General features: G+C 42.3%; 2 protein-coding genes across 5 annotated transcripts in view; one reads left to right on the forward strand and one right to left on the reverse strand.

The window, feature by feature from the left end:
- Nucleotides 1-1635: 1635 nt before the first annotated feature.
- LOC142144052 (uncharacterized) lies at nucleotides 1636-25116 on the reverse strand. Of its 3 annotated transcripts, none has more exons than XM_075202428.1 (2): nucleotides 25020-25116; nucleotides 1636-5148 (listed from the first exon to the last, which is right to left on the reverse strand). In XM_075202428.1, exon 2 carries the CDS (start codon nucleotides 5021-5023, stop codon nucleotides 2435-2437), a length of 2589 nt encoding a protein of 862 aa, XP_075058529.1. In that variant the 5' UTR covers nucleotides 5024-5148; nucleotides 25020-25116; the 3' UTR covers nucleotides 1636-2434. The 3 variants fall into 3 exon arrangements, with proteins under 3 accessions (XP_075058529.1, XP_075058527.1, XP_075058528.1); XM_075202426.1 differs by lacking the exon at nucleotides 25020-25116 and adding an exon at nucleotides 15456-15554; XM_075202427.1 differs by lacking the exon at nucleotides 25020-25116 and adding an exon at nucleotides 9473-9739.
- Nucleotides 25117-25140: 24 nt separating this feature from the next.
- The window catches only part of CCDC150 (coiled-coil domain containing 150), a 78784-nt gene continuing 78303 nt past the window's right edge, over nucleotides 25141-25621 (forward strand). Inside the window, exon 1 of one of the 2 annotated variants that reach the window (XM_075202424.1) lies at nucleotides 25141-25381. In XM_075202424.1, coding sequence (XP_075058525.1) covers nucleotides 25245-25381 — 137 coding nt within the window. In that variant the 5' untranslated portion in view covers nucleotides 25141-25244. The remainder of the gene's footprint in view (nucleotides 25382-25621) is intronic. The other variant, XM_075202425.1, reaches the window with a different exon arrangement.

Below are 25621 nucleotides of genomic sequence, written 5' to 3' on the forward strand. Positions count from 1 at the left end.
GGCTATGTGCAATCCACCTTGGGTCTGCAGCAACTGAAAAGTTTGAGTATTAGTCTCCCTTATTCCCCACTTTTATACGATTAATCTATTCCCCGCTATTCTCTAGTGTGCGCCATTAACCCCTAGTGGGTTCTTTGTTTCTAATTTCCTGCAGGTCTTGTGGATCCATTTGCCCGCCTAAAGCTGGGTTACACTGAATAGGAACAGCTGCCAGCAACATTAAAGGAGCCTTACTACAAAGGATCACGCCTAAAATGGATACCCAAAGTTGGCTATAAGGAGACTGGTGTCTGTGTTACCTTGTGAGTTATGTTACAACTGTTACAGCATGATTAATTTAACTGTTTCATAAAAGTGCTATAGCTTACTTGATGATTTGTGTTCAATAAACTTAAGCAATCTTTATTCGGATATTTGTCTGGGTGTGAAAATATGCTCCCATGCACTGGGGGCGAGTAATAGGCTGAAGGTAGCCCAGTACGCGTTGACTTGGTGCAGGATCCCACTGGTACACTCTCCTTTGGTTTGTGCAGGCAAATAGCTTTAGGGTGCCCCGTTATCAATACATATGCCTTTAAAAATGAGTGCATTTGGAGAACAACAGCATCTGCATTATGCAGGGAAAAGGGAGGACACCCCAAGCGCTACCGGTATACAAGGTACCACCTCCTTGCCAAAATACTGTGAATAATGAGAAATAATGCAGAATGACCAGAACGCCTATTGTTACCATTATTATGGTAAAAGTAACGCTCATTTTTGCTCATACCTTAATGGGGCGCGAGTAAAAATATAACAAAAATCCGCACAAGGTGTCTCGCAGCCGTTCCAGAGGCACCTTGCGCGGATTTTTCTTACAATTGTATTCCCCCTTATATATGGAAATTAGTAATCAGAATCTGGCCTAAAGGGATTATAAAGCGTAGAATCCTGCTTGTTCCTTAATAATATTCAATATAAATTCTGACTATGGCCAGCTAGGATGTTATGCAAGTAGATACGATGCTCAATAGAGATTAACACAGTAGCATATATAATGACATTCTCATGCTTATATTTTTTTATTGTATATTAATATATTAAAAGTTTAATGTTTTATATAACTGGCTGAGTAGTTTATTTAGTCCTTTTAGACATAAGGCAGCACCAGGGGTTTACTTTATCATTTGCTTTATATGTACTATTTTGAGGCTTGGCAGCACCTCTTAACCCAGGTTGCCTCTCTGTGTCTGATAACATATATTTCTAAGTACATTTGAAAATTGACGTTCTGCTGTGTTGTAACGCCGGTGACTTTTTCTTTTTTTTTACTAATTACATGTAGTAGCTGCCCACAGCCGACAGGGGTCACTGATTGCATGGACAGCTTTTAGTCTTCAATAATTAAAACAGCAATTCATGAAAGATTATTACTAAAAATACTGTTCTAAAACAGCAAAGTGATTAACATATCAAAAAAAAAGTAAATGTTCATGATCAAATTAATTATAGTTATCTTATTTCAACCAACAGCTCAGACATACCAAGAAGGGAAAATGTTCACAGCCTCCACATTTCTATAAGCAACTTGGCCTATATGTACACTGTTATGCCCGTTTCTATCGTCACCAATAAGTGTCCGATGCGATTAATGTGGTTCCAACGCACAAAGAGATTTAATAGCAAAATATAAGTATAACAAAATACAACAATGTTTAACCTATATATTACGCCACACACTTGATCCAGTAACAGCTTATCAATCCTGAAGTCTGTGTGGTCAAAGAGAGTGATACTGTCCAGTGGCTTTTTATGCAGGTTGAGTTGACAAATAAACAGTGATGATGTTGCAATGTACACAAAGATAACTAAAAGAGTTCTTCATTGTTTCAGGGTTTATGAGTAGATTGCAGGTCATAGATCAGTTCAAACTAATCTTCTCCAGGTGGGGAAAATTCATTCAAACAGCTGTGTAAGTATCTTACCTCAAGGAACCGCCTAAAATCTGGATTAAATTAACCCATTAACAGAGTACATATCAGAATTAACCTTATACTGATCATAGATAGCGACCAATCTGTGTGATTGCTTCTGCGATGATACCAGATTTCTGCTGGTAAAATGTGGATTAATATAAGACAAAACTCAATACATTTCTTAGGACCTGAACCATAAATACCTTTAATGTAGGTTTATCTTTGTGTAAATAATCTCTAATTCTTAATAATAAAACAATGTGAGCTGGAACTTTATTAAATGTGAACTATTTACAAATGTAGAAGTGAATAATTGTGCATTTGCTCTGTTTGCCCGTGTGGTTGCGTGATTAACTCTGGTATGACGTAGCGTACTAACCGCAATCACATGGAAAACTATTACAATCAATAAATAATAATTTAGAACAACTTCATCCACTTATTCGACTTCGACAACACCTCATGTAATGACAGTTGAATTATTCTTGACTATTATTAATACTCTGAGATTCAAATGAGTCTCTGATTAGATTTGGCTCAACCTTGCTCTTTCTCAAATAAGGCAGTACATTTTCTGTGAAGAATACTTCAAGTTTGGCTTCTGTCTGCTCCCAAAAATCATAGTCAAAAAATACAGAGACAATGGTGGTCTCTTTATTTGTATGGACTAGTAACTCTGCATACAAAGTGTTAGTGATAGCCATGTGACACTGAATTTGGGTGTAGTAGGCATGGTCTCTCCGCAGGGTGTAAGAGGTCTCATTCCATGTCAGACAGAAAGAACGATGCTTGCAGGCCTGTCGCAGAGTGCTATCAGGATGCTTGTATAAACACTTCACCAGTAAGGGCCAGCTGTCTTTTTTACTCTTGTTTATCACACTCCTGCCAAAACATACCAGCCAAGACTTCTCCATGTGGCTGACTACATCATGGTCTTCCACCTTTAGCTTTCGATTGTATTTTTCCAAATTCAGCTTTGTGTACTTATGAATGGCCTCCTCTTCCATTTGTCTGATCCACTCCTGGTCTGTCCGCAACTTCCTATTTCCTGAACTCAGCATAGCTCGTAGCTGTGATAGAGGCATGTGCTCATTTTTACTTTGTGTGAACCGGCTGTGAATAATCTCATGCACTGAAGAAGCCATTATGCAATTCTTACACTGGCTGGCCCAAATAGTTTCTGTTCTATGATGTTGGAGGAGTTTTTGAGGATGTGGTCTGCGGTTGAAAGGTACAAGGAATCTCCAGATAGATGTATTATTGACTCTCCTAGAAACTTGCACAAACTTCTTTCTTTTTGCAACTCTCTTTTTGAAATCATCAACCATCATGACATAATCATCTGTGCTGAATTTCAGAGATGGTTTGTTGGGGGGCTGTAAGGTACATTTATCCATGGGTTCTGACAAAGGACATAACTCAACAGGTGTGTCTGAGATGCATCGGGGAAACTTTCTCAGATTGAGTGGGAAAGATTTTATTTGTGAAAACAGATGATCAAAAATATTTTGCATTGGACGAATTAGTTTGTGCATGGGATCCAAAGCCATTGTACAGTATCTATATGATTTGTTTTTATGATTTACAAAAGGTTTGTACTGGGAACAAGTGTTGGATTTACTCTGGGAAGCATTGGTAGAAATACTCTTGGAGTGTGAGGCAGGTTTGATCTGGGTTATTGAAGCAAGTGTGGTATTGGAATTTTGGGGACATATGTTTTTAAATGATTTGGAGGGTTTGACCTGAGTAGGCACAATAGCTTTGCCTTGGTTGCATGAAGCAGATTTCTTTTTAAGACTTGCAGAATTGTCTTGTGATGGCATGGGTTTAATCTGGATATTTTTAATATGTTTCTTTTTTTCCTTCTTTGTTTTATTGGTGTTTTGAGTAGAATCATACTGAGGACATGTAGAAGAGTTTATTTTACTTTGTGAAGATGGATTGCTTTGAGGGGGTAGGTCAGATTTACACTTGATGTTTGGAGGTTTTCTGGCCTGAGTGCCTGGAATTATTGGAGCAGTGCTACCCTGTATGGATGGATCTGGATTTTTCTGAGGGTTTATGGAAGATACTTGCTTTGTGCATGGATTAGGATGTCTAAGGTATGAAGGAAAACATATATCTCGTCTTTGTAATGAAAACGGAATGTTGGTAGACAGTGGAATAGTTGGTGCTGGACTTGCAGAATTGTATAGTGAAGGAATGAGTTTATCCTGAATATCTTTCATTAGTTTCTTCTTTTCCCTCTTGCTTTTCTTGGTGGTTGGAAGACAAGTACTCTGAGGACAAGTAGTAGAGTTTATTTTACTTTGTGAAGATGGATTGCCTTGAGGGGGTAGGTCAGATTTACATTTAATGTTTGGAGGCTCATTGCCCTGAGTGTCTGGAGTTATTGGAGCACTGCTACCATGTATGGATGGATCTGCATTGCTCTTAGTGTTTATGGAAGATACTTTCTTTTTGCATGGAGTAGGAGTACTGAGACGTGAAGGAAAACATATCTCTCGTCTTGGTAATGAAAACTGGATGTTGTTAGGCAGTGGAATAGTTGGTGACAGACTTGCAGAATTGGTTTGTGTAGGAAGGAGTTTATCCTGCATACTTTTCAGAAATTCCTTCCTTTCCCTCTTGCTTTTCTTGGTGGTTGGAGCAAAATCATTCTGAGGTGCATATGGATTACCTTGAGGGGGTAGGTCAGATTTACATTCGATGTTTGGAGGCTCATTGGCCTGAATGCCTGGAATTATTGGAGCAGTGCTACCCTGCATTGATGGATCTGGATTTTTCATAGGGTTTATGGAAGATATTTGCTCTGTGTATGTATAAGGATTGCTGAGAAGTAAAGGCAAAGATATATTTGCTCTTTGTAATGAACGCCGGATGTTGGAAGGCAGTGCAATAGTTGGTGATGTCACCTGGTATAAGCTCCCTGTCTGTAGGCAATATAAATGTCCTGTTGCTGGACACAGCAGATACCTTATACTTGGGTCAAGTGGGTTTGTTGTCAATGGCAAGAATAGGTGGGAGTTATCAAAGTTTGCTAAGGTTGTTGCTGCCGGGTGCTGCATGATCAATGTAGAAGTATGGGTTTAGTATAACGGAAAGTTAGGTGTTGATTGAAGCAAGGTAGAAGCAGATGGTCATAAATATACTGCGGCTAGTAGAGTTTTATAAATCCTCTTCTCATGGATTACTAAAAAGAAAAAAAGGGGAGGGGTGAGATGTGAAGGCTCCCTGTTACCATATACTGCTAACTCACATTCAGCAATTATTCATTTATTTCCGATATCCTTATTTGTTGTGTCGCCTCTAGACTTATACATTAAAGTCATTCTTTTTTTCAAGAGACCAGGTAATATTGATGAAAAAATATAAATATAGTGTAAAATGAGGGAAAAGCAACAAAAACAACACAAACTTCCAGTAAAATGAGAGAAAACACTGTAACTTTTGAATTACTAAAACATAAATTATTTTACTCTGGTGAACAAAAAAAAAAAAAAAAAAAAAAGACTCATGTACAGCGACATACTCAGATGTAAAATGCAGGAGAATGTAATGTAAAATCATGGAAATGGGTCCACTGAAATGCATGATTAACAAGGCTGTAGTAAATACATAAATAAAGTCTAAAATCTGGGATGTAGAATCTGGAAATCAAAAATAAGGGGGCCCTTCCATATCTAATATTATCAATACAACTTATATGAACAAGAACACAAAGATTGAAACTGTACCAAAAATCGAATGTATGTACCAGCTAAAAGTTGTATTTTTCAGGAAAACTTCTTTCATTTTGCACAATTCACAGTAAATTCATGTAAAGCAATATCTCAACAAGGGTAATCCTGCAAAATTTAGTTAACTACCTCAATACCACGTCATCATTTATCTGATGGAATGTGGATGTGGTAAGAAACATGTTGGGAAAATAAAAAGGGCTCTGAAAGTCTGGATTTTTGAGCATGTGAGAAATATTATTCATAAGTTTGCTAATCATAGTATTCTGAGACACTTTGCTAAAGTTCATAATGCGGATTCTGTTTCACTTAAATTGAAAGCAATTGAACATATCCAATTAGACAAAATAGAAGGGGATCATTTAATATGACTAGCTCAACGTGAAACCTTTTGGAATTTTACTCTAAATACATTCTCAACGATAGGATTGAATGAGGGCTGTGAGATCCTTCCACAATGCTCTCCCTGACTGTAAATCATCATAAATTAAATAATTGTGTAAAAATTTATAATGGTCCGAGATCACTTTATGTAGGAATGGAGCACTAAACAATATTTGGCCTGATGCAGAGTTGAGCTCATCTTGGGTATAATTTATGGATCAAAAATGCACATGCAAAAATAGCGTATTTCAACCCATATTTCAAGATGCGTCCAGCTCTGCATCTGTAGCATGTCATAAATCCCACAATCAGCGACTGATAACGCCTATACAAAATCTATAGCGTGGGATGTTTTTCACCATTTTCAGCAACCTTGCCTGGAACCGCATTGTTCACTGGTACTCAGATGGCCCTTGACTTGATCCCAGTAGTGTACAGTTGTTAACTGCCATGAGTGAGGGAAACTCGCAGCTATGGAGCAACACGTAGACGAAACAAGACAGACAGTACACAAAAGAGGATAGTCAACTGGCAAGCCTGATCACACGGCAAGAGAGGTACTCAAGGTACAAAAAAATACAGAGTTTGAAACCAGTCAAGGTCCAGTTAACATAGCCAAGGTCAAACTCGCTGAACCAAGCAGCAGAAGATATACCAATATATACAGTATATAGGACAAAGATACAGGAACTAGACTAGGTAAACCTGACACGCGCAAGGCGAATATGGCAATGAGTGTATTTATGTAGGTCCTGGCCAATCAGCTACTGGGTAGAAATCATATGAGTAGAAAGTGTTGGCTGATCAGCTGCTAGGTAGTGAGCAGTGTTGAGTCTTGCAAGAGCTGATAAATCAGCTGCAATGTGTAATCCGTGTTAGCAACTCCGGAAGCAGGGAGAATATGGTTTCTTAGCAACCTCAAGAACACAGAAACACAACAACTCTGTCATTCAGCTAAATTTGGAATGGATTCTGTAGACAACAGAGAAGTAAAACCATAAAATAGCATATGCTAGTTTAGAGCAGGGACACTTACACCCATATACGCATACGCAGAACCAGGACAAAAGCACAAAAAAACTTTGTAAACATTTATTTTCATAGCTAAACATGCATTCGCTATTAGGCTTCCTATAACATTTCTTATCACATATGCATGAAAGTAACGAATACATTTTCTGTTAATATATGCACAAAAAAAACCTACAATATAAGCAGGAGCAATGAGGAAAGGCAACCAGCATTTTCAGAGGTAAATTCGCAATCAGCCAATCAGGAACGGTGTTGGTGATCATCATCATTACCAATGTGTATCTGCACCAGCCCTTAGGCTGGAGCAAATAATCAGTCCGTAAAAGACGTATTTGCATTCAGACAATCTCTTAGTTTCCTTGCTGCACTGAAAATTACATACACTAAATTCATAAACAATTCCCTGCATATAAGGCATAAAAAATAAATAAAGTCCAAAGGCAAATAGCAGCTCCTATCTTCATAACATCCACACTCAAAATGGAATAATTTAGGATAAAAAAAACATAGGGATAAAGGGTGCATGTTGTAGTTATTAATATGCAATCAATGAAACTGTTGTATGAAAGCAGCGTACATTTTTCAAATAAAGATGAAGCTTATCTGTCAAATGTTCATAGATGTACTACAGACTGAATCCTCAGCTCTCACTTGTAATCACTTCATTATAGTGTTAGGGACTTACCTCTCCTCGTTCCTGCTCGCGAACGCAGCCGATGCTCTGTTCTTCCGGGCGGTGCGCAGCTGCAAGTTTTTTGTGGGCATGCACCGAGAGAATTCACGCAATTTACTCTACACAAACACGCCCATAGTGTCCAGAGGGTTATTCCAGTCAGAGTGGAAGAGTGCTCATGCCACAAAACTAGCATAAAGGCCTAATGGTATCATCTGTTACCTGTGCCTATATAAATGTCAGAGGTTTTAAGTCTATCGATGAGTTTAACAATAGACTTTATTTCCATATTTCTCCATAAAGTAAGGGGGATAGGCTGCCATGCCATCTTGAAAGATTGGATTCACGAAAAAACAAAATGTAAATGTATATATAAGGATTGACTTTATGTTTATGTATCATGGATATTAAGAGAGGGTTATCAAGAGCCTGTTTGGATACCTCATGGTCCCCAATATATAGAAAGGAGGTTAAATTTAAGTCTGGTAAGAAGGTCTTCTCTGGGTATGTGTTGGCATAGATTCCAGTATCATTTAGTCAATCCCTAAAATAGCTCAGATTATATCTGACTATATCTGACTATATATAAGTATGCTTGAAAAATACATTCCTCCATTCGATTTGACCTGTTGAAGCCTAATTAGACTAAATCTGGGATTCTTATTATTCCAGATGAAATTCCTACATGCTGAATTAAGGAGTCTTTATGTGGTAGTAATATTGGTCCAGCTTGCAGGGCATGTAGAAGTCAAGGAAATAAAGTAATTTTTAAAATTTGATCTGCCTAAGTAAGACGACTCCTATCCTCCATCTCCAGCTCCCTATTCATTTATGTGATATTAAGATTATATAGATTATGGAGATCATTTTGTAATTCTGTTCCTAGGTATTTCATAGTCTTATTTGCCCATATATTTGTAGAGCTTCAAGAAAGCCCAATGAGGGCACATGCAAACCTACCTTAGCAATGGCGCCATTGACTTTATTGTGCATCACAAGTCAATTTTCCCCATTAGGAAGCTGATTGATTCTTTATGATTTGAGACATATAAAAGGATATTATCAGCAAATGCAGAGATTATAATATTTGAAAAATGTATGTTTTATTAGCCTGCTGGGAAGTGATATGTTTATCATAGAAAAACAAGAAACTAATAATGTCCTCCCCAAACTCCCTTCTGTTAAGAATATCATATAATTAGAGCCATAAGACCTTGTAAAATGCTTTGTGCACACCGAGACTTGGTATCATGTTATCGGAATTGGGTTGCAGTGACAATAATATCTTGCCATTCAGATGCCTGAAACTGAATGGTGACCACCCACCGAACCATGTTGATGCTCTGTAAGGAGTGAAGGAGGGGAGGGGCTTTAAGCCTGCTGCCCATTATTTTTGCTAGAAATTCACAGTCAAGGTTGAAGAGGGTGGTGGGGCAGTATTATGTCTGTAGATTAGGGTCTTACCTGTTTTGGGTATAAAGTTAGTGTAGGCCTCGTTAAAATTTAGACTGGTGCGTATTGCACCCATGTGCAAAAAGCAGAATGTTCCTAGTTTTGTGTGTGATCCCACTGCACTTCTTATGGGAACGGTGGTCATCGTTTTTACGATTACCACCATAATGACACCAAGGAGTCCTCCAAATAAAAGACAAATCTATAAAAAAAACGATGTAAAGAAAAGCACTTACCTGTATACCGAAGTTGCAGATGTCCGATTGGCGCAGGATGCTGACCGTAAATGAGTCCGACTACCGAAGTGGCCGTCAAGAGATTTTAATGTCACTGCGGCTTTTCCTCTTAATTTAAAGCGGCAATGTCAAACCCCACAGGTTAAGTGTTAAAAGTGAGTCCGTCTTACATACAGATGATGTACGTTCTACATAAGCCCTAACCACATCTAAAAGAGGGCTTGCTGGCTCGAAGACCTGCAACAAGTGAAATCAGGAATGACAATATCCTGGTTAATGTGAAACTTAGTCAATACTTTAGGCTGAAATTATGGCAATGTACATACAACTGCCCTATCGTCAAGAAAAACCAGGAAGGAAGTGCGACAAGAAAGAGCTGCCAATTCAGAGACCCTCCGAGACGACTAAATAGCTTCCAGGTCATAAGTTTCAAAGGAACTGATTCTAAGAGTTCAAATGGCGATGTCTGCAAAGCCAAAATAACTAAATTGAGATCCTGCGGAGCTACTGGAGAGGTAAACAGGGGTTGGAGATTTAAAACACCCTGTTTGGACATCCGTCAAAAGAGTCAAACGTTTCTGAAAATATATGGATAAGGCCGAAACTTTCCCTGTAAGGGAAGCGAGCCGCAAACCCTTATCCAAGCCATCCTGCAGGAAGGCCAACAACCTTTCCAGGTAAAAAGAACTCATTGAAAACTTATGGCTCTCACACCAACCACTGTACAACTGTCAGACACGATGATAATTCCTAGAAGACGATGTCTTCCTCACCTGAAGCATAGTCTGAATAACTTTATCTGATAAACCCTTTGTCACTCACCGGACCGTGAGTGCCTCTGCGCTGGTGCGTGGCTCCCTAGCCTTCCTGCCGGCACCTATCCTGAACGGCGGCCGTCCGCCATCCTGATGGTCTGCGCATGCGCAGCTCCCAAGAACTCTTGTGACTGTTGCTTTTAATCTAAATTGGTTGATCAGGCAACTCCCTATTTAAGGCACCTGTGTGCATTACCTCATTGCCTGATCTTGGAGTCTCATTCCCTGTGAGTCTCTGAAGGTGTCTCCTGTGTTCTACTAGTGTCTGATTCCGTGTTACTCATCGCTGGTTTCCATACCTGCTACAGACTCCTGTGTTCTACTAGTGTCTCCAGCTTCCTGCTGATTCCCTGTGTTACTCATTGCTGGTTTCCAGACCTGCTACAGTCTCCTGTATTCTACTAGTGTCTCCAGCTGCCTGCTGATTCCCTGTGTTACTCATCGCTGGTTTCCTTACCTGCTACAGACTCCTGTATCCTGCTCGTGTCCTCAGCTGGCTCCTGGATTACCTGCTCAGCTCACCTGTGGTTTCCATACCCACTACAGCCGTTCAGCGTCTCTGCAGTCCTGCATATCCCTGTGGACAAACTTCTCTACTGAATAGCGGTATGCCTATTTGTTATTGACTTTCCATTGTTACTGTGCATATCCGCTTAGGACAAGCTTCTCTACTCAGCAGCGGTATCTATACCCGCTATAGACTATTATTGTTACGCTGCATATCTGTTTGAAACAAGCTTTACTACTCAGCCGTTGTATGCATACATGTGATTGACTATCCGTTATTATCCTGCATATCTGTGCTGTGCAAGCCTTTCTACTCAGCAGCTGTATACATACCGTTATAGACTTTTGCTGGATACGCTGCATATCTGTTTGGGAACAAGTTCCTCTGTGCTCTCTGTTTTCATACCATTATTGACTCTTTGTATGCCTCCTCTCATTCGCACCTGTTCAACTCCTCACTTACTAAGCAGTGGTACAACTTGCTGTACGCAGACCACTGACTTCCCCGCTACCTACCTGCACCTGGACAAGTCTTCTTACCATAAGCAGTGGTACAACTTGCTGTACGCAGACCACTGACTTCCCCGCTACCTACCTGCACCTGGACAAGTCTTCTCACCATAAGCAGTGGTACAACTTGCTGTACGCAGACCACTGACTTCCCCGTTACCTACCTGCACCTGGACAAGCCTTCTCACCATAAGCAGTGGTACAACTTGCTGTACGCAGACCACTGACTTCCCCGCTACCTACCTACATCTACTCACGTCCATCCTGATCTCTGTGTTCAAATCTGCCTTTCCACTATATCAGTTAGTCGCTGATTCATTGACCAAAGATTGCTGCAAGTCACTGACTTTCCTATTATTTATTTGCATTCTCTCTCCATCTGCTGTGATATATGTTCCGCTAGTCACCCTGCTACCAGAGGACCGTTGTGTGAACTTCACTACTCTGGTAAGCCCACTCATCTGGTGAATTCCTGGGCAAGACTCCTAGTGCCCGTGACACCCTTCTTTTTAATGATCAGGGTTTCAACCTCCATGCCGTTAAAGCCAATTGATTGAGTTTCTGGTGAAAGAACGGGCCTTGACTTAAAAGATTCGCCCTTCATGGCAACCGTGAAGGAGGTTCCACGGACATTACGAAAAGGTCTACGTACCAAGACCTGCTTGGCCATTCCGGAGCCATAATAATCGCTGGAACTTTTTCGCACCTTACCTTTTTTAACACTTGCAGTAACATTGGGATTGGAGGAAAGATGTACACCAATTGGAAGTCCCAAGGAACTGTCATGGCATCCAACAGAAAAGCCTGGAGATCCCACGTTTACGCACCATATCTGCCCACTTTATTGTTCCATCTGGAAGCCATCAAGTCTATTTCTAGCTGGGCCCACCTGTTGACCAGTTTGGTAAACACATCCGGGTGAAGCAACCATTATCCTGGGTGGATTGCATGACGACTTAGATAATCCACTTCCCAATTGTCCACTCCTGGGAGAAAGACCACGGACATGGCCTGTACCCACTTCTCCACCCACTTCATGATGTGTGAGACTTCTTTTATAGCCAGGGAGCTTCTGGTGCCGCATTGGTGGTTTATACAAGCCACTGCTATGGCGTTGTCTGACTGGATCCATACTGATCTGTTCTGGAGTCGAGACTGTGCCTGGACTAGGTCATTGAACACTGCCCTTAGATTGATGATAGACACGCTTCGTCCAGAGACCAAGTCCCCTGTAATCTCAAATTTAGAAGAACCACTCCCCAACCTGAGAGGCGTCCATTGTCACCACAGTCCAATGAGACACACATACTTGAGATTGTTGGTGTTCAACCACCATAGCAGGGATAGCCGAACAGAAGCTGACAAAAACGAACAACAGGGCTGCCAACCGGGTGTCTGACCTTTTCTAATGAGACAGAACTGTCATTTGAAGAGGCCGACAATGAAATTGGCCCCACTGCACCGAATCGTAACATGACACCATGCAGCCAATTAGCTTCATACACTGAAGCACTGACACCTTCTTGAGAGCCAGCATTTTTTTCACTTGGATCTGCAACGTTAGAATCTTCCCCAATGGTAAAAATACCCTGACACCTGGTGTAGAACAGGAGTTCTAGAAATAACATGCGTTGAGTAGGAATCAGACTGGATTTCTTGATATTTATAATCCATCCATGCTCCTGCAACGTTTCCGCTGTCAAGCAAAGGTGGTCTCAAAGAAGATCCTCCGAGTCTGCCTTTATCAGCAGATTGTCTAGATAGGGAATCAGCTTTACCCCTCGTAGATGAAGAATCGCCACCAAAAGCACCATTATTTTGGTAAAGACTCTCGGTGCCGTGGCTAATCCGAAAGAAAGAGCCCAGAACTGAAATTGCTCTTGGGCCACTAACTGAAACTTCACTCTCTCTTTCTCTTTCTCTCTGTCCCCAGGGAGCTCTATGTGTGTAACTGCAGGCTGTTATGGCGCCAGATGAGATACAATGCCCGGGAAAGAATGGGGGCATTCCCAACTGCCATCTACTCCCCTGCAAAATGGGCATTTTTAATTTCAAAATGGCCACTTTTAATTTCATTATTGCCTGCCTAACGGGGTGAGGACTGCGCTCTTCATCACAGCCTCACTCTGGTAACATACCCCTGGTACCTGACCTCCACAACTGGGCGTCCAGACAATTTTCCTGATCCACAGCCAAACCATTCAGTGGGAGACTGACCAGGCACAGACCGCAGGCAGCGCTGATATCCCCTCTGCCTGGGAGACAGCTGCTGCAGCCGCGGTCCCCAGGACGACCTGCCACGCTGCCCTAGACAGTGGGTGCATCCACGGACACATTTTTAGTGCTGACTGACCCTTTTCCTGGGACCAGCACTTGTGAGAGGGGCGGCACAAAGCACCTTAGGCACTATCCCTCACTGCTAGTCGCGGCGTTCACCCATTTAACATGGTATTGTAATCAAAGTGGTAAAATAAAAAAAAAATGCTAAACTAAAAAAAAAGTGCCCTACCCTGTAGGCACTAGTAAAAAAAAAACTGAAGAAGGTACCTGGAGGGGGCATAGAGGGGAGGTAGCAGGCTAGACACATCTTTAGTACCATAATCCACACTGCACCCTCTATGCCCCACGTTGAGCAGTGTCCCCCAACTGATATTGCAAGTGAAATAAAGAATAACTTAGATCTATAAACTAATATGTACAATTTTGATTAATTAAGCAATTCATTATACTAATCAACTATGACATACTGAGGGTCTTATTACCCACTGATCAAAAACAAGGATACTGTAACATTAACATATAAATTGATTAACATAAGACAATCAATGCTAAGTGTCAAGGCGCTATTAGGAGAAAACACACAAGATCATTTAGGGGACAACAATTTGTGTTTCCCCTCAGATTTTTTTTATGTTAGCCTATTGCACTTGTACTACTAATTCAGTATTTTATTTTAACTAATATTTTGCAACATCAGTTGTGTATTACCATGTTCAACGACTTTTAATGGTTTGAAATAAAATCTATAATTTTTATTGTATCAATACCAAGAGCATTAGATTAAGAATGAATCTACATACTGGCCTATAAATAAGTGCTTTCAAGATCAGAACTCTTTTTTTCTCTTTTTTTTGGTCTAATGCAATTCTGCAAAATTTTGTGCATAGTTGTTCGGGGGCCTTTCCCAAAAGTGGAATGTGCTCTAGGTCATAAGGAGACAAACAAGTGCATTTGATTAAAGTTAATGCACTGTGCATTCTCAGTCTGTTGTTAGTAAATGAGCCTTTGTATCTGTTTACAATTCTATAATGAATTTACATCTAGTAATTGGGAGTTTGCAAAATTTAAATGATATATCCATATAAGTAATCATTATGTTATAGCTTTAAAAGAAATTATTATATATTGTACTCAGAATGAGAAAAGAAAAAGATTGAAGCCTTGATAAAATGTTACAATAAGATGTTCTCAGAGAATATGGACAAGCCAAGGACGCACAGCTGAATGTTTTATAAAAAGCAACATTAAGACTGGTGGGAAAATGCCTGAGAAGATAAAAACATAAGAAAGATTTGTTTAAAACTTACATATTCCAGAATACGCATAATGTATCATTAGCTTGTTGTTTTCATAATTTACTGTATTCTAATTGGTTGTTACGCTTCTATACCCCTAAAAACTGTTATGTATAATTATATGATTCATTTCTGAAAAAAAGCAGTTTCAGTTTGCAAACCAGACACTTGTGTGGTCTCTTATTCTGTGCTCCGATCGATCGTTACTATAGATATTTGACAAACTGCTGACTGACTTATTCAATTACAGGTGGTTATTCTGTCAACATAGGTAAAGAACCCCAAAATAATTGCCTCTCCTTGCTGCAAATTATTTATGCAGATTAGTTAAAAGTCTTTGCGATTTTTTTCCTACATTAAGCCATTCCTGTACCAAAATCCCTGACTGTATCTTTCCCATATAATCAGCTGCATCTGTTTACATTTTCTCTCACATGCATTTCCTTTTATCCAATTCTGCATCACCTATTGTAACTGGTCAACTTGTCAGTTATTTTCTGTATCTCTACCTGTCATATAATTCAGTTATGTTCCACTCATAAGCATTCTTTTCTCAACCCTTAATACTATTCTCACCTTTCTAGACTTCTTCAATCCATGTCACAGGGCAAGTCTCTCTCTGTTGTCTGCTTAGAGACAGTACAATCCTTAATTTACAGTCCCTTGCCTGGTTGTTCTTCTGAGTTTCGTTTTCCTGTCTGTGACAACACCTCTGCTCACATTTTACTCCACCCCCTGGTGTTGAGTTGATATAAACAGCAACTGCAAGCAAGTTTTACTGTATTGCTTTTAGCTCTTAAGTGACACACACATAGTTTTCAGAACTATAGTTAATATCTATGTACACTATATGGACAAAAGTATTTGGCCACACCTGATAATTATTGAATTCAGGTGTTTCAATCAGACCCGTTTGCCAGAGGTGTATAAAATCAAGCACCTAGCCATGCAGGCTCCATTTGCAAACATTTTTGATACAAAATGGGTCATTCTAAAGAGCTCAGTGACTTCAAGCGTGGTACTGTGATAGGATGCCACCTTTGCAATAAGACAGTTTGTGAAATTTCATCCCTGCTGGATATTCCACGGTCAACTGTAACATTATTAGGAAGTGGAAGCCTTTAGGAACAACAGCAAATCAGCCATAAAGCGAGAGACCGCGTAAAATCACAGAGCAGGGTCAACGACTGCTAAGGTGCATGATGCGTAAGTCACCAACGCACTGCTGATTCCATAGATGAAGAGTTCCAAGCTTCCACTGGCATTAATGTAAGCACAGAAACGGTGTGGCGGGAGCTTAACTGAATGGGTTTCCATGGCCGAGCAGCTGCATGCAAGCCTCACATCACCAAGACCAATGCCAACCGTCGGATGGAGTGGTGTAAAGCACACAGACACTGGACTGTAGAGCAGTGGAAACATGTTCTGTGAAGTGACGAATCACGCTTCTCTGTTTGGCAGTCAGATGGGCGAGTCTGGGTTTGGCAGATATCGGGAGAACGTTACCTGCCTGACTGCCTTATCATGATGATCACCAGCAGTTACTTATATAACGTCACTAATTCCGCAGTGCTGTACAGAGAACTGATTCGCATTGGTCCCTGCCCCATTGGAGATTACAGTCTAAATTACCTAACATACACAAACACAGACAGAGACTAGGTTCAATTTAATAGCAGCCAATTAACCTACTAGTATGCCAACTGTGAAATATGGTGGAGGAGGGATAATGACATGGGACTGTTTTTCAAGGTTGAGCTAGGCCCCTTATTTCCAGTGAAGGGCATCTTAATGCTTCAGCATACCAAGTCATTTTGGACAATGATATCTTTCAACTTTGTGGCAACAGTTTGGGGAAGGCCCTTGTCACGACTGTAGTGGGTGTTTGACTGGTAGAAGGTACCTGCTGTTGTTGGCGCAACTCAGAGGAAGGCGCGGAGTCTAACGTGCCCCTGGTATTCACCAGGAACCCCCGCAAGGAAGTATGGACTCCGCTGCAGGGACACGCAGGTCGCGGTCCTTCCTAGAGTCCACAGCGAGATACAAGGGAGTGTCAGACAGGCCGGTTCGGCAACGTTCAAGTAGAGGAGGTACAAAGGGAAATCCAGAAGAATGGTCAGGCAAGCCGGGTCGGTAATCTACAGGGAGCGCAGTACAAGGCAGAATCCAGATAGGGGTGGTCAAACGGTCCGGGTCAAAAGGGTCACAGGCAGCACGAGGAAGGTCAGGAACAATATAGCAACTGGTACACAGAAACGCTGGAGGCAGGAAGACCTGATACTCTGGCACTGGTAGGAGGGCCAGAGAAGGTTTAAATACTGGAGTGCTCCAATAGAATCAGCGCTGCAGCGCTGTCATCCTCAGCGCCGGGAATCACTATAGCGTCCCGTTGCCTAGCAACGGGTCGCGCTGTCTGCAGAGGTCAGGCGGCCGAGGATCCGGAAATGACGCGTCTGGTTGCCTAGCAACCAGACGCGCGATCATACAGTCAGGCGGCCGTGCGGACGGCGCCTGACAGTATACCCTCCTCTTCCTCCTCCTGTTTGAAGGAACTTCTTGAGAATTCTAGGAGCGTGAAGGTCCTGTTTGTCCACCCATGATCTCTCCTCTGAGCCAAATCCTTTCCAATGGACCAGAAATTGCTGTTTGCCACGAAGAATGCGAGAAGCCAAGATCCGACTGACTTCGAATTCAGTTCCAGAAGAGGTTTGTATTGGTGGGGGACGACCGGGAGGTCGATAGAATTTATTGAGTACCAGTGGTCGTAGTAATGAGACATGAAAAGTATTATGACATCTCAGAGAAGGAGGAAGTTTCAATTTGAAGCATACAGGATTAATGACTTGCATGATGGTGTACGGGCCAATAAATCGAGGAGCCATCTTCATAGAAGGGACCTTTAGTCTTAGGTCCCGGGTGGATAGCCATACCTGGTCTCCCACCTTTAAGAGAGGAGTGGCCCTCCGATGACGATCTGCAAAGATCTTGTGATGCTGAGTAGCCTTGAGTAAAGCCGTCTTAGTCTTAGCCCAAATGAGAGAAAATTCCCGATAAAGAGTATCTACAGCTGGGACCGGTGAAGAGGACACTGGAAAAGGATCCGGAAACACAGGGTGACTTCCGTATACAATAAAGAACGGAGAGAATCCGGTAGACTCATGAATGTGTTGATTATGGGAGAACTCCGCCCAAGGAAGGAATTGAGACCATTTATTCTGGTTGTCGGAGGTAAAACAGCGGAGGAATGTCTCGAGATCCTGATTGATTCGCTCCGTCTGTCCGTTGGTTTGCGGATGGTATCCCGAAGAGAATTTCAATTCTATGTTTACTCTCTTACAAAAGGTTCTCCAAAACTGGGATGTAAATTGGACTCCGCGGTCCGAAATGATCTCCTTCGGGCACCCATGTAGTCTGAATATCTCCTTGATAAAGATATCTGCCAGACGACTGGCCGTGGGCAGTCCAGTTAGAGGAATAAAATGTGCCATCTTCGAAAATCGATCAATAACCACCCAGATAGTGGTAAACCCTGCACTGAGGGGTAGGTCTGTGATAAAATCCATGGCCACACTTTCCCAAGGAGCATCGGGGATAGGAAGTGGACGAAGAAGGCCTGCCGGGACTCTTCTACAAGTTTTGTGTTGAGCACAGGTAGTGCAGGAAGCAATAAATCTCTCAACATCGGCACGTACATTAGGCCACCAGAAGCGTCGGCAAAGCAGCGATGTAGTCTTCTTTATTCCAGCATGGCCGGCAATGCGGGATGAATGAGCCCACTGCAAGGTCTTGAATCGGAGATGGGGTTCCACAAATGACCGGCCTGGAGGAGGAGAGGACGTTTTGGTCCTAGTAAGGGCTACGATATTAGAAGGATCAATAATATGCTGCGGAACCAATGGTCTTAAACGATCGGAATCGTCAAATGAGCGAGATAATGCATCAGCACGTCCATTCTTGGCTCCCGGGCAGAATGTGAGCTTCATGTCAAATCGAGCAAAGAAGGATGCCCAGCGGGCTTGCCGAGGATTAAGGCAACGAGCCTCTTGAATGAACACTAGATTCCGATGGTCGGTAAACACAGTAACAGGAAATATAGCCCCCTCCAACAGATGTCGCCACTCCTCCAGAGCCGCCTTGATGGCCAGTAATTCCTTGTCCCCTATTCCATAATTACATTCGCTTGGAAGAAATCGTCTGGAGAAAAACCCACACGGGTTGTGTGAGCCAGCCGGAGACTCTTGAAAAAGCACCGCCCCAATGCCTACTGAGGATGCATCTACCTCTAGGAAAAAAGGTCGTTCTTGATCTGGCTGGGACAGAACTGGGGCTGAAGAGAATGCTTTCTTTAACGTTATGAAGGCAGACATGGCCTCCGAAGACCAGACCCTAGGGTTGGCAGTCTTCCTGGTTAACGCTGTAATGGGGGCTATAATGGTGGAGAATCCCTGAATAAATTGGCGATAATAGTTTGCAAAGCCGATGAACCTTTGAATAGCTTTAAGGCCTTGTGGCTGAGGCCAGTCCAGAATAGCTGACACCTTGGAGGGATCCATACAAAGACCTTGACCCGACACGATGAAACCAAGAAAAGATACCTGACTAATCTCAAACACACATTTCTCCAGCTTGCAATAGAGGTGATGTTCCCGAAGTCTACGTAAGACCTCCTTTACTTGTTCCCGATGAGTCTTCAGATCTTTAGAAAATATTAATATATCGTCTAGATATACTACCACAGAAGTGTATAACAGGTCATGAAAGATATCGTTAACGAAGGTTTGGAAGATGGCTGGGGCGTTGCAGAGGCCGAAGGGCATCACCAGGTACTCGAAATGTCCATCTCTGGTGTTAAAGGCCGTTTTCCATTCGTCTCCTTCTTTGATGCGAATCAAATTATAGGCCCCACGGAGATCTAGTTTGGAAAAGATTTGAGATCCACTGAGTTTGTCAAAGAGGTCGGAGATGAGAGGTAGTGGATATCGATTTTTGACAGTGATGCGGTTGAGAGGACGATAATCAATACAAGGCCGAAGAGACCCATCCTTCTTCTTAACAAAAAAAAACCCTGCACCCGCTGGGGAAGTAGATTTGCGGATAAATCCCCGTTTCAGGTTTTCTGAAATATATTGAGACATGGCTGACGTCTCTGGACGAGATAAAGGGTAGGTCCGCCCCTTGGGGATGGGTTGGTCAGGAGATAAAACAATAGCGCAATCCCAGGGACGATGGGGAGGCAAGATCTCCGCTTCCACTTTACTGAATACATCCTGGAATTCCATATAAGCCTCAGGAAGGTGGGTTAGCTCGGAATGAGCCATTACTTGACATTTAGGAGGCAAGACTCTAGACAAACATTCAAAGCGACATCCTTCACCCCACGACATAACTTGAGCGTGGTCCCAATCCATCTGAGGAGAATGTCTTCTCAGCCATGGTAACCCCAAGATGAGGGGATTAATGGACCTCGGCAACACCAAAAGTTGGATAATTTCGCTGTGAAGTACTCCTACCCTCAACCGAACAGGAGAAGTCACGGATGAGATGGAGCCGTGAGTGACACGACTTCCGTCGACTGCCGTCAGAGATAACGGTTGGGGCAACGGGTTCAGAGGTATCTGGAGCTGCGAAGCTAGATCCGCCGAAATGAAGTTCCCGGAGGAGCCGGAGTCCACAAAGGCCGTGGTGGAAAAGGTACCCTTGGGGGTGCTCAGGATGACAGCCATCTGAAATTCTGGAGAATTTTCTTTAGAATAGGGAGCAACTGTGGATTCTCCTAAAACGGCCTCCCCGCCACCATTTAGGAGGAAGAGTTTCCCGGTTTCTTGGGACAAACTCTTAGCAGGTGTCCCGAATCTCCACAATACAGACACAGGCGTTGTTTGAAGCGTCTCTCCCTCTCTTCAAGGGATAATTTAGAGCGTCCTACTTGCATTGGTTCGTCCACTGGCAGGATGGGATTTTGGAACTGGGGTGCTAGCCGTGGTATGAACCGTTTGCCAGGAGAGCGTTCCTGCGTGCGCTCTTGGTAACGCAAATCCACCTTTATGCACATGGAGATGAGAGAATCTAACTCAGCCGGGAGTTCTCTGGAAATTAACTCATCCTTAATCCGATCCACCAGACCTTGCCAAAAGGTTGCCACCAGTGCTTCATTATTCCATTTTAACTCGGAAGCCAGGGTTCGGAATTGAACTGCGTATTGCCCTACGGACAGGTCACCTTGGCGGAGGTTTAACAAGCTGGTAGCTGCAGAAGCAACTCTTCCGGGATCATCGAAGACTTTCCTGAAAGCTTCAATGAAAGAGTTGGAGTTATGAAGAAGTGGACCCCCTTGTTCCCATAAAGGTGAGGCCCAGGCAAGGGCTTGACCACTGAGGAGGGAGATGAGAAAAGCTACTTTGGTGCGTTCTGAAGAAAAGGCCCCTGGGTTGCACTCAAATTGGATGGCACATTGGTTCAGAAAGCCCCTGCACTTCTTGGGATCACCGTCAAACTTTTCGGGTGTCGGGATGCGTACACCGGAGGCCGCTGTAGAGACCGTAACCACACTGGATGCTGTGGATGCCGCAGAGGTTATGGCTGGTGTAGCGGGTGCAGCATTCTGAAATGTATCGAAGCGGGTAGCAATCCCTTGGACACATTGTAGAAGATGCGCTTGGGCTGCTTCTTGTTGCTCCACACGTTGGGCCAAATGCAGGAGTAGGTCACGAGCAGACGGTTCACCAGACCCCTCCGTTGTCATGGCCAGAGTATACTGTCACGACTGTAGTGGGTGTTTGACTGGTAGAAGGTACCTGCTGTTGTTGGCGCAACTCAGAGGAAGGCGCGGAGTCTAACGTGCCCCTGGTATTCACCAGGAACCCCCGCAAGGAAGTATGGACTCCGCTGCAGGGACACGCAGGTCGCGGTCCTTCCTAGAGTCCACAGCGAGATACAAGGGAGTGTCAGACAGGCCGGTTCGGCAACGTTCAAGTAGAGGAGGTACAAAGGGAAATCCAGAAGAATGGTCAGGCAAGCCGGGTCGGTAATCTACAGGGAGCGCAGTACAAGGCAGAATCCAGATAGGGGTGGTCAAACGGTCCGGGTCAAAAGGGTCACAGGCAGCACGAGGAAGGTCAGGAACAATATAGCAACTGGTACACAGAAACGCTGGAGGCAGGAAGACCTGATACTCTGGCACTGGTAGGAGGGCCAGAGAAGGTTTAAATACTGGAGTGCTCCAATAGAATCAGCGCTGCAGCGCTGTCATCCTCAGCGCCGGGAATCACTATAGCGTCCCGTTGCCTAGCAACGGGTCGCGCTGTCTGCAGAGGTCAGGCGGCCGAGGATCCGGAAATGACGCGTCTGGTTGCCTAGCAACCAGACGCGCGATCATACAGTCAGGCGGCCGTGCGGACGGCGCCTGACAGCCCTTTTCAATTGTAACATGACTGTGCCCCAGTGCACAAAGCAAGGTCTACAAAGACATGGTTTGATGAGTTTGGTGTGGAAGAACTTGACTGAACGGTGCAGAGCCCTGACCTCAACCCCTTCGAACACCTTTGGGATGAACTGGAATGGAGATTGCGAGCAAGGCCTTCTCGTCCAACATCAGTGCCTGACCTTATAAATGCTCTACAGAATGAATGGGCACAAATTCCCACAGAAACACTCCAACATCTTGTGGAAAGCCTTCCAAGAAGAGTGGAAGCTGTTACCGCTGCAAAAGGGGGACCAACTCCATATTAAAATATATGTATTTGAATAAAATGTCATTACAGTCCCTCTTGGTGTAATGGTCAAGTGTCCGAATACTTGTGTCCATATAATGTATATGCCCTGGAAAAATATATTATCACAAGCCCCTGCAATATGGAACAATTTTAAGACCTTCTGTAGTGGTAGAAATTGTCTATTCTTCATATTATAAATAGAATAATCAATGTTTCTGATACAGACTGTGATTCCAGACACCTGTGATAACACTATACATGCTTTATAGACTGAATAGACTCTGTGACACAAGTTCTTGTTTTCTGATGTTAAATGTAGGGGAAAACTATATGAGGCAGCAGACATTGGAACCACACAATACATAGGCCATTATATTCTGTGATTTTAAAAGATATGTTGTTACCCTTGTCTTTCTCCATTTACACTCCTATTGATTGCATTTCAGACTGATGCCAATAGATATTAGTCCATATACGAAATCTGCTGCTCTATGTAAATAAATGTTGATGATGATACGTACCAATTGGTGGCATAAGTACTAAGCCCAATTGTATTTACATGAACTCTATACAGTCATCCAAGAGTACAGCTGGTAATGGTCACCCACATCGCAAAATTATAAGTGATATGAAAATCTGGTCATCTTTCTCCCATAAACTCGGCATGGGTATGAAAAGATTGTAACACAGACGAGCTTGTTTGTCCGGACCACTGTACAAGTAGACCTGAAAAATCCAGCCTTCTGCATGTGTCATTCAGATCTGGGGGTTTATTTATTAAACTGCGGGTTTGAAAAAGTGGAGATTACCCTAAAGCAACCAATCAGATTCTAGCTATCATTTTGTAGAATGTACTAAATAAATGATAACTAGAATTTGGTTGCTATAGGCAACATTTCCACTTTTTCAAACCCGCAGTTTAGTAAATATACTCCGTAGTCATTTACCAATTGAGACATGCATCACCATCTAAAACCTTACATTGCACAGAGTTTTCTAAGGAGTTCTTGCAGTTCAACAAATGATAAGGAAGAACAGAAGTTTAAAAGGGAAATTCAAGAAAGTACATGTATACAAAGGATGAAGAGGAGCAGAAGGTCAAAATTAGTGCATGTATTCAGATAAGACAGAGGTCAAAACCAGAAAGCTTAATCAACAATCAGAGATATTGGCATTAAAGCGGAAAAAGAAAAAGGTAAAGAGGTAAAAGAAAAACAAAAGAAAACATAGCTTTAACTGACACCCAAATCACCAGCACAGAATTAGACTTCTTTTGCCTAGAACAGCCCCTTTCCCAGTTTTGGAGGTGTCCTCTGATACTCAAATGTCCACAGCCAATTCTAGCAATTGTTGCTTCCTTCTCATTGCTTCTATGGATCTGAAAGTCCATGTAGCTCTTCTGGGCTCAGTGCTACACTACAACGTGGAATATGAGCTAGCAAATTATGGTTGTAGTTAATTTTACTTGCCTACATATGCGGTAGCAAAGTCAGCTCTTAAAAGTTAAGCAAATGCTATCTCTCTATATGGCAATGGGTGTAAGTCTACTACATCTTTCCCTGGTCACTGTCAAATTTTAGTTCCCCGGTCACTGGCTATAGCCCAATTCTATCATGTCCAAACTTTACCCTTGGCCACTTGGCCACATAGTGCGTTCTTTAAACAATTATCTGTAATTATTTAGTAATGCCTTCAAACAAAATAAGTCCACTTATATTATTATACATGCATCAATATTTTGATTGGATAAATGTAAACAAAATACAGAGTATCTTTATTTGTGTTTGGTCAATAATTGGAAAGTTTACTAGTTGTTTTTGGATTGTAAGAGGAAACCAGACCACCTATAGGAAACCCAAGAATAAACACAAGTAGAGCATACAAATGTCGCGCAGATAGGGCCTTCATAACCATGTTATAGCGATTCTTTTAAGCATACTGTAATGTGGATGTAAAACTGCTGGTGAATACAGTTATGCTTAAAACTTGCTGATAAAAATTGAAAAAATTGCTGATAAACTTACAAATAATTTAAAAATGTATATATTCGGTCTGCGCAGGTGCATAGTGTCACCAAATGAAATTAATTTTCAAAGGATCTGGTCACTGACAAAATTAACTGCATTTTAAATACACACATTGAATAAACGCGGAGCATCCACAATAACAGAAACTAGTCATGCTTCAAAAAAACCAAAAACCTATACACAATTGCAAAGACAAATATATTACAAAATCCGGGGTTATAATTGGAAACATACAAGCAAGTAAAATTATCTTAATCTTTTGAAAACGAATTGGTGAAAATGCATCAACAAAAAATTATAAATTAGACCAGCCCAGCAGAGTCGCTAAATGAAAACAGGAATGATGTGGGATAGATTTCTGAACCACAATGACAACAGCACGAAAAAGTGTCGTCAATTACGTGCAAGATGTCCTGCATGGCTGCCATCTTTGTGGAGATAATCGCATATCAGACATATCCCACAGTTCACAACAACAGCACCACCTTGTGAAAGACATCCAGGAAAGCACCGTTCGGCCTCCTGTAACAGTTCCCCAGGGTGCTTTTCGGTGAGTGATCGAGCATGCGCGCTGAAGATTCATGTGCAGCGGGACAGTTTGAAGGGAGAAGCCGTGGTTTATCTCCATGGTAACAATACGAGGCCTAGAAGTGAAAATAAGGAGATTGACGTCAAAAACAACCTATATTGCACATCAGAGGCATAGAGGCAATTCCAATGCAGTGACCATTTGTACAACTGTCTACACCGGCCATCAATGTAGGTACGGTATTCAGTATCATCTCTCTGTTGGGTCTATTGGGCAGCTGCTGCGTGTCAAATAACATTTTAAATGGATTTTTGGTAATCAGGAAGTTGGAGTCACACATTATTCCAACACCATCAGCTCCGTCTTATATATATGGCATTATAGTGTTAGAATACTTTATGACAATGAGCTTCATGATTACCAGTTTTTACTTTATAATTTGTCATATTTTACCTAGATCAGTAGTAGCTCTTC

The sequence above is a fragment of the Mixophyes fleayi genome, chromosome 3 (genome assembly GCF_038048845.1).
Source record: "Mixophyes fleayi isolate aMixFle1 chromosome 3, aMixFle1.hap1, whole genome shotgun sequence".
NCBI classification, from domain to species: domain Eukaryota; kingdom Metazoa; phylum Chordata; class Amphibia; order Anura; family Limnodynastidae; genus Mixophyes; species Mixophyes fleayi.

What these genes read in the sequence shown, in the direction of transcription:
- LOC142144052 (XM_075202428.1), bottom strand. Translation starts at nt 5,023, where the DNA reads ATGCAGCACCCGGCAGCAACAACCTTAGCAAACTTTGATAACTCCCAC.